Consider the following 10041-nt stretch of genomic DNA (forward strand, 5'->3'; position numbering starts at 1 on the left):
TTTGCATTACAATTTACAATACAAATACAACAATATGTCACTGTCAATGTGAGAGCACTATAAATACATGTATTAGCACTCTGTGCGAATGCTTGGAGGCAATACACTTGTATGTATGTAACAAATGCCTCTGATGATATTAAAGGACAAGTCCACCTTCATATACATAAGGATTGAGAGAATGCAGCAATATTAGTAGAACACATCAGTGAAAGTTTGAGGAAAATTGACCAATCCGTTCAAAAGTTACGAATATTTTAAGTATCTGCGCAGTCACTGCTGAAAGAGAAGACTACTACAGTGTATGATGTCACATGCGTACAACTATATAAGGAAAATAAAAAGAGAATTTCACAAAGCTTTACTTTTTGAATAAAGTGCACATTTCTTCGACTTGCTACTGACGTATGTTAAGGGTAATATTATTCCTCCTGCCTTCTGAATGAGAGAAGTCGAGTGTTCTTTTGTTATGCGAGAAAAATGGAAATATGTTGAATTTTCTTTATTCTTTCTTTATATCGTTGTACTCATGTGACATCACAAGCTATAGTAGTCTTTTCATCCAGCCGTGACTCAGCAGAAACTTCAAAAATTCATAACTTTTGAACGGATTGTCCGATTTTGCTCAAACTCTCACTGATGCGTTCTACTAATATTGCTGCATTCACTCAACCCACATGTCTATGAAGGTGAACTTGTCCTTTAACCATCAGGTGTCCTGTGAATTTCATTTCCAGTCTTGTAGCAGCTGGAAAGTAGATGAATAGACCAGTGACTGATGTCTATCTTTACCATCTGCAATTATCAGACTGAGTGACAAAATCTCCTTTTTCTCTCCCCTCCCTCTCCCTCTGTACGTCTCTCTGTCGACCATGACCTCTCTACCTGTCTGTCTGTATATCTGTCTGTCTCCCTCTTCCTTTGTCGGTATTGTTTGTCTGTACATTGTATCTCCCTTTCTGTCTGTCTCTCCTGTCCATTCATCTGTCTGTTTGTGCCTGTCTATCTGTCTGTCTGTTTGTCTGTCTGTTTGTCCATCTATCTCCCTCATATTTGCTTGTCCATCCATCTTCTCCCTCTTCTTCTGTCTGTCTGTTGGTCTGTCTCCCTTCCTTCCTCCCTCCTTCTCTGTCTGTGTCTCTGTTTGTTTGTCTGTTCATCTATCCCTCTCCCTCTTCTTTTGTTTATCTGCCTGTCTCATCTCGTTTGTTTGTCTGTCTGTCTGTACATCCCTCCCGTCCCTCTCTGTCTGTTTGTCTGTCTGTCTATCTCCCTCTTCGTTTGTCTGTTCATCTATCCTTCTCTTCTTTTGTTTATCTGTCTGTCTGTCTGTACATACCTCCCGTCCCTCTCTGTCTGTTTGTCTGTCTGTCTATCTCCCTCCTCTCTGTCAATCTCTCCCCCCCCCCCCCCCTTTTCTCTTTTTCTGTGGATGAAGGCTTTGGACCCTTTGGGGAGCACAATGTGAATGCCAGCTGGGTGGCAGTCCAGGAGCTTCAGAGGATCGGACTGAAGGATGACATCGAGCTCATTGTCAAGGAGGTACCAGTCATCTATGATGCAGTAGACGCCACCGTGCCTGCTCTCTGGAAGGATTATGACCCAGTGGTAATTATTAACCATCATCTCTTTCACAGCATTGCCAGACTTCATCCTGTACAGTGAATTACGTCGCCTCTCTGGCCCTAGCATGAAATTTCATTCCCATATCAGATTTTTGTTTGTGACGTCATTTCACTGAGTTTTGAAAGCTCCTTCATATGATGCGATCATCTTCTTGTGTGTTTGAGCGATTTTTTGAGCCTGCAAGCCTTAGGGTCCTTCTGCCGGGTACTGCAACAAAATTTGGTTTCTTCTGTCGAAGTGATCTGTAATTTTTGGTGTGTTAAACAACACAATCATAATAATGTTGAGAAATTTCATGTTGTATTTTGAAATACTGTCGTCTGTGATATCAAACCTGAAATAATTTGTGATGTGGAAATTTTCACCTTTTTTTTAATCTCCTGAACATGTACAAGCATGTATGAAAGTACACCTAATAACACCAATTGTTTAAATATCCTGTATTACATTCTGGCAGATTTTGTAGTCTGTCATGTTGGATATAAATTGGGACTTATGAAACAATCTTAGCTGAAGTATGTAATAATGAAACAAAAAGATCAGTTGTAGAGTAGTAGTTGCTAGCAACTTTTTCTGTGGAAGATTGGCCTACTATTATCTCTGGATTGTGCATAACTTTTGAATCTATGCACTGCAGGTAGGCCCTGTCCAATATTCGAAAACTATTTCTGCATTCACTAATTCCACATTTAGTCGGGTTAAAAACAGTCCGTTTTGTACAAATATCAAGAGAGATATGAAAATTGGAATGTCATTCTAAAGTCGCAATGTACATGTAGAAGAAGGGGTGTTGACATACACTGTCGTCATGGTTACATCTTTGTAATGTTCCTTGTCGTGATTGCATCTGTTCGTTTACATCTTCCTGCCCCCCCCCAAAAAAAAAAAAAAATAAATAAAAAAAAATAGAGAAGAAAAGGAAGAATAATACAATTTTTATGTGGAAATGTAATTTTCATGGCACACTCATGATGTCAGTGACCAACTTATATGATGCAAAAAGTATCAGTAGATGTAATATTTCAGCTCAGGTTTTTCAGTCTCTTACACAGTAGGTGTGTGTGTGTTTGATCGTGTGTGGCTTTCTGCATTATACACATGTAGCTGTACTCCCTACATTGTACGTACATTGTATGAATGTTCTCTAGTACTGGTGGTGTATTGTAGTCGGTGTTTAGGCCAACTGCTGTTGTTCCAAACATAATCTGTCTGGTGACTTTTTTTAAAATCCTCTGAATTGGCTATGAGCAGCACCAAAAGAAGTAGGGCATATATTACGCTTCATGAAGCAAGCTGTTTGTCAGCCGTACAAGTAGGACTACAGTGTACATGTGTGGAGACCAAACATTTCAATAAAGTCTGCTCTTTTGTACCATCAAGATTGCATGACCTATTTAACCATTGGGTAATGGTAGTGGCAAAGTGGAATGTATTGTGCTCAAAAAATCTATGTGACCCCATGCTAAATGTACCATTTCGTAGTTTACCATGCAGAATATTCATTCGTTTGAAATGGCAATTGTGATTCTGGGCAAATAAAAATTACCCTAGTACTTTAGAATTTAGAGAAGGCCTCTGCGCTGTAAATGTTATTTCCTGAAAATCTGTGATTGATTTGTTGTGTGTAGTTAAGTACAGCTTCTCTGGTATGACTTTACATTCCTGAATCATTTCTTTCAAATTATCAAGGCTTGAAACTTATTTTTATTATTATTATTATCATTATTATTATTTTATTATTATCATTATAATTTTTTTTTAGCCACCAGGAACTTTGAATTTGAGAATATCGTGGCCTGAAAGAGAAATGGAGTGGCCCAAAGTGAAAGAAAATTTGCAGATTCATTCAGAATTTTATCTGCCTTAACAGGCCACTAAAAGATAGCCCTTTTGGACATTTTGTGGCCTGACATCAGTCTTTAGTGGCCGTGATTATCTTGTTAGGTGATGTGATGGGATGTGCAAGCAGCGTAATGTCAGCGGTTTCATGAGTTACTTGATGTGGCGACTTTGTTAGAATCATGTCCTTGCTAAATTGATTCTTATGACTGACAGAGACTCCAACTCTCCCGTTTTCGACGGGAGATCTCCCGCCGAAAGCCCATTTTTGCACAATCTCCTGTTCTCCCGTTTGAGATTTGATTTCTCCCGCCCTGGCTCTGTGTCTCCCGGTGGAAAGCATTTCTTACTTATTTCTATCGTATGTTGAAAAAATAAGCCTTAGATAGCACCAGCGAATATCTAGAATCCTAGGAACTTCGCGCTTCGCACACATCAACTTGGAGTCTCCCGTTTGCTAGGGGTTTCGGGCGGGAGAATCTCCAGATCATCAGGTGCTTGGGGTTGGAGTCTCTGGACTGACTGATGAGGTAACACTAGTAAATCCCTATTTTAACGTGTGTCCTTCGATACCTCCTATTAATGTAGTTCACAGTGATACACATGTACATACAACACTGTAGTTTAAGTCCTGAGAGATTCAGTAGAAGAAGTGTTGATTTTAAGGTTTGCCCATGAGCTGGGTAGTCCACTCATTGTAGTGATAAATATTACAAATGTAGGTCTATCAGGAAATCCTCGCAAGGTTTAGTAGCCTTGATGAGCTTTCTATGCATTCATTTTTTGGGGCTGTTCTTATTGGTAACACTCATAATACTTTAATAGTAGGTTGTAGTGAGCTACTTTCTTTCCCTGTTATATACAATGTACACGTAGGACATGATGATTTATAAGCCGTTGAGAGATTTGTGCATAATGTGTGTGATGAGATGGCAAATCTCACATTTGGCAATCTATGATCACAAATTAACCACCTTCTTTGCTTCATAACATACAGTATACAGTATGTACGATAACAACATGTACTGTAAAAATGGAAATTTTCACATATTTTGTGCAACCAGAAAATAGCGCGAAAAAAAGCATAGTGAATATTTTTGCTTGTCATATGTTTCAATAGTTGATGTCTTGATTCTGCGGAATTAAAAACATATAAAACTCTTCTTACGTGGCCAAGTGCAAAAATATCCAGTTTTACAGTATACTGTGTGATGTGACATGAAGATACAAAAAGCGGGGGAAGGGGAATACAAGTCCAATATGTACAGCTGTACCCAGAGAGAGAAATATTGAGGGTGCTGTCTCCATGATAACTTGGCATTCTATTTGAGAAGCTTACATAGTGCCTATTTTATGGGTTCAGACAGCACACATAAAGTTGGCATGGATGGAATACAGTCATTATATGATGCAAAATTCAATCATAAAATTCTCTGCAAAGATACTCTCAAGCTACAATTGTATACCCTTACAGTGCCAGAGAAGTGGTGCTCTTATGTTTATGCCTTCTCAGTTTTATCACTTTGGTTTACGATGGAGATTATGTCCGTGCATGACTCCTGAGTTTGGTATTTAGGAGTGTCCGTGCTGTAATCTGCACTTTGAAGCCGGATATAAAACTGTACTTTTAATTAAGATGAAAAATGGATTTCTGCACTGTACAGACTGTTAACAAATAGCACTACCAGACTTCATGTACTGACAGGGTGCAATGTATCTAGAAATAATGACCTTTGGTAATTCTTCAAAACGGTGCTTCATTCTACTCTTATCATGTTTATTTGTCGGTTAGAAATTACCTGAAAGTAAAAATAGTTTGTATGTGATGAAAGCAATACGGACTACACTATGCTGTTATAGATGTGTATTAGTGCGTGAATCTTAAAATGTTCAAAGGTATACACTATTGTAGCTGTGCATGTCCTGTTTTAGGGACACCATGAAAACACTGAGGCAATGGACCAGTGATACAAAAGAGAAAAAAAAAAATCCTCCCACCTTGAAATGTTTAAATGGGTTTGTCTATCAGCCCTGGTGTGAAAAGTAGTTAGTCCTAAGTCACAAATTGTGGATAAGGATACATACAATTATAGTCCCTTGTAATCTTTTAGGTCTTTCTGTTTATCTCACATACATTGTAGTGGGCAAAGCCATCGATGATGCCTTTACAAAAAAGTGTGTGTGTGTTGTAGGCCTATTTCTTTGCATGTGTTGGGCCTTCAGCAGTGTGGATACAGTGTACAATGTAGGCCTATTAATCTGTGTACACACTGTATGTGTACATTGTATGTATGTAATATGTGTTTGTTTGGTTGTTTGTGTGTTTTGTTTTCTGCAGAGTGCATGGTTTACAGTGTTCATATATCAACAAATGTGTACTGGGATTGTGTGAATGTGGTGGCTGTTGTGTCTGACTGCTTTAAGTGTATCCTAGACTTTACGATCACAAAATGTAACTGTCAGTATAACAAGTCATACTGGTAGGATGGACTGAAACCAGCAATTTGATTACCACACTTCAAGTAACAGTTACCAGTCCTCTTTATGTGTGTAGCATTCTAAAAGATTGACTGAAGGTGATCCAAGGAAATACTGTTTGCCCTACTGTAGCTGTCAAATTTGACTTGAACCGATGATGTCTAATGGTGACAGTTTATAGGATGGTGTACTTACATCATAAAATTTGAGATCTTTTGTAATCCTATACACCGCTGTATTACCTTTGTGACAGATTATACATGTATACAGTATGTATTAAAGTTTATTCCATAAACATTATGGTACCAGCATAATTTAATGGATAATGGTCATTTGTTGCCATCATTTATGAGTATTTCTTAGCTTTACGGGTACTGCTGGGGAAAGTCTTTGTCCTGTATGACAGATACATGTTGTACCTGGTATACCACTCATGAACATAACAGTAAATCACAGCAAAAAAATGTTTACCCACTCCACAAATGGACAGTATAATGTACACACAAGCCCAGGTGTCTTTTGCCCAGTTAATACTGTGTAATGATAAATTCTGTAAATATTATCAGCTACATTGTATTTCTTAGTTTTCGTTTCACAAAAATCATAGCTACCCACCATTGTATAGTTTGTATGTAAATGATAGAGAGTTGTATTTCATTGACTTGTGTTTGTTTATCAAAAAAAGAATATATTATAATACAATAAAGTCTTCCTTGGCCTTGGAGTCACCTTTAAAGGGATGGTACAGCATTGGTGGAGGCAAAGATTAGGCTTTTAATTCTTTGTGAGATACCAAGAAACCACTTACAGTGTATGAAATGGTACAGAGCATACCAATTACATGTACCATTCTAAGACAAATTCAAAGTTTATTTGATGAAAATTGGTATTGAAATGGCTGAGACATCCCAAAACAAAGTAAACTAAAGCAATCATAATAAAAGGTGGGTCCCATCTTTCATTAGGATTGCACTGTTTTATGTATCTCGGCCATTTCAAAAAAAGAATCATCAAATAAAAGGTGAATTCCTCTACATGCTCTTTCATATTTCAAAAAAAGGTTTCTCATTATCTCACCCAAAAATGTTAGAAACCTGAAGTTAGGTCTCAACCGAAACTATACGATCCCTTTAACCCATTGAGGACGAGTCCTGAGTGTTCTCCGGCAAGCGTCTTGGAAAATGTGTGTTGTAGCAAAATCAGCCTGTCCCCAACAGGTTAAAAGCCATCTTTTTGTGTGAAAGTGTCGGGAAGAGAGTCATCAACTAAATACTTTTAAGTAAAAGAGAGAGAGAGAATCTTGTTTTTCATTCACATTTACAAAAGAAGAATTTGATTGCAAAAGGATTTATCTCCATTCCTGTCAAAACCAGGTATTTAAGAAAGGAGCTCAAGGAAATGCTAACAAAATATGGGCTATATTTAATCAAAACTTCACGAGTATTCCTTGTTATGCAACAAGTAAGAAATTCATTTTAAAAATGTGATTTTGTTCTCCCTGATTTTGCTACCAAACTCTTCCAAATTTTGTCATTGTTGCCCACTGGCTACTGAGAACCCATAACCTTTTTTTTTTTTTTTTTTAGTAAAGGAAACCAAACGCTCATTTTAAATACAATATGTAAAATGCAATGCCATTTTAGCTTTAATATAAGTCTAGATGTGAGATACGCAATTTATGGCTGTTTCATGTACACTCTTTGATACTACAATATCTGAGGTTAATGATTGTGTCAACTTGAGTAAATTTGGCTTCATATAGAAATCAAACACAAATTACAACATCTGCTGCAGACAGAATGAAAAAAAGTCTGGGTGAGTGCAGGGATGGGTAGCTACAAGTATCATCACTGTAGATAGAAGTTTTGGTCATATATGTGAAAATACATTAATTTAAATTCAAGACTTTTAATGCATATTTTGCTTGTATAGATCTCTCTTGTAAGTTGTTTGTTTATACTGGTCTGTAGAGCCTATGTCCAGTCCCACAATGAAGTAAAATTGATGCTCTCCATCTTGTAAGAATTCAAAAGATTCTTAAAATTGTGTTAGGGCTATAAAGTTACATATTCATGACATTATGTCTGCTTTGATGTCATATATATATTTTTTTTTTACAGTTGATGGTTCATACTGGTGTGTCTAGTGTTGCATCAGAGCTGACATTGGAGCAACAAGGGCACAACAAAGGCTACAACAAGCCAGATGTGGCAAGCAAGATCCCAGAGACTAAGGTAATGAATGTAGATTTTCTATTTCCAATGCAGTTTAAGCAGTCCACTCCTAAGGCAGCTAATGTTCATTTTTTTTTTTTAAAGATGTGTGTGCTGCATTGTCTGAGATTCAGTCAGGTACACCTACATTGTATATGTTGATGTATCAAAGTGATATTAGAAGAATTGGAAGCCATAATTGTAGGGATGGATGCAGTTTCCATGGCAACATCCTGAGTCACTTTGTCATGAGATACAATCTGTAGAGTAAACATTTTTCTTCCATTTTTCTTACAATTTATACTATATGAGATCATGGTCTAATTTCAAAAAAGGTGTTATGATAGCAATTCTTGGTGGAATGTCGGCAACTCCCTGTATCAACAGAAAATCAGCAAGCAGGATTCATGTCATTACCATGATACTGGCCATTGCAGAAAGAGTTGTTTTCATAGCAACTTTTGAGCTCACCTGAGGTATGAAATAGAGCCCAGGAATTAACTGTACCTGTCTCCTCTTGTTGGTTCATCTTGTATTTGACAGAATTTTCACTGCATTGTGGACGGACCGGACTGTATACTGAGCCATGTCAACATGGCTGTAGTATGTGACGAGGTCAATAGGTCAGAGAACTGCCCAGTTAAAGCAGTAGTCTCCTACAATGCTGGAAGGTAAGGAAAATATTCAAGTGAAAATATAGTCCTCATGTGCCTGCAGAACTGTCGAATCTTGCTCCGAAATGTACACTTAAATGCATGAGAAATTTGTGAAAGAATGCCATGATAACACAATTTCAGTCAGGTTAACACAGAAATGTGTAATATTGAGCAGTTTATGCAAAACAAAATATATTTTGTGAGGTTTGAAATTATTTGTGCGAATTGCATGAGTGGGGTGCTGTTTGCACATTTTAAAAGGCACAAAATATTAACACTGATCCTGACATGAATGTGACGAGCACTTTACATTTCTCTGTTCATTACTCTACTCCAAGATCGCGAGTTGACCACTTGTGAAATTGTAGGGAAGTCCTGATTCACAAAGCTAGACTCACTAGATACATGGTGTATAGTGCATGTTTATCAGTAGTCCAGTAATTAGAAGGGCTGTTCATCTTAAATGCAGTGAAATAGTGTCACAGGTGTTGTGTTTGAGTGACGAGATGATTATTAAATCTGCAATGGTACAACATTAATGACAATACTTATGACAGCATACAGTTCTAAGGATTACCAATAATGCCTTGAAAGAGTTTCTAATGCACAAAGGAGCAACTTGATAATATTTACTTTGATGAAAAAGTTTTTAATAAGAAAACAAAATGAGTATTTGATGGAAAGTTTGTATGTTTTGTATTGATGCCCAAGTTTCTGAACATTCTTTCAAAACTCATGTGATTCATCTTTCTCTGCTCCTAGGTACCTTTGTGGCTATGTCTACTACCTTTCCCTGTATCACTCATCAGAAAGCTCTGTGTTCATCCATGTCCCTCCGCTGAGGCAGCCGTACACAGGCAAGCAGCTGGCCGAAGGCCTCCGACTTGCCATCCTCAGCATGCTCCATCAGATCGAAGAACGCGATGCCAAATCATGACCCCACCACTCCTAGCAGCTGCTCTAGAATTCATTTTTTTTTTTTCTTAAGAGTTCTTTCGTCTCAATCTCTCCTCGTACTGAAGTTACAGTTATCACCAGATGATGTACATCTCTCTGTCCCTGTAGTAATTTTAATCACAAGCAAAATGTTTTAAGACTGTAAGATGGGGCAGATATTTCTGATAGATGTCGTAATGTGTTGTGTTTGGCTAGTCGAGTGACAGCTTATTTTGTGTCTGATGCTTTTCTCCACTTTCTGATGATGTTTAGATGAATTGATATGATGCAGG

At 37.6% G+C, this 10041-nt stretch overlaps 1 protein-coding gene across 1 annotated transcript in view; it reads left to right on the top strand.

Moving 5' to 3' along the window:
• The window catches only part of LOC139716935 (pyroglutamyl-peptidase 1-like), a 35170-nt gene extending 25421 nt beyond the window's left edge, over positions 1 to 9749 (top strand). The window contains exons 2-5 of the mRNA XM_071628460.1: positions 1439 to 1608; positions 8064 to 8177; positions 8700 to 8827; positions 9575 to 9749. Of these exons, the coding sequence (XP_071484561.1) occupies positions 1439 to 1608; positions 8064 to 8177; positions 8700 to 8827; positions 9575 to 9749 (587 nt within the window). The remainder of the gene's footprint in view (positions 1 to 1438; positions 1609 to 8063; positions 8178 to 8699; positions 8828 to 9574) is intronic.
• The last annotated feature ends 292 nt before the right edge of the window (positions 9750 to 10041 follow it).

This window comes from Diadema antillarum, unplaced genomic scaffold (genome assembly GCF_040938485.1).
Source record: "Diadema antillarum isolate AM-2024a unplaced genomic scaffold, OU_Dant_1.0 scf00000071, whole genome shotgun sequence".
NCBI classification, from domain to species: domain Eukaryota; kingdom Metazoa; phylum Echinodermata; class Echinoidea; order Diadematoida; family Diadematidae; genus Diadema; species Diadema antillarum.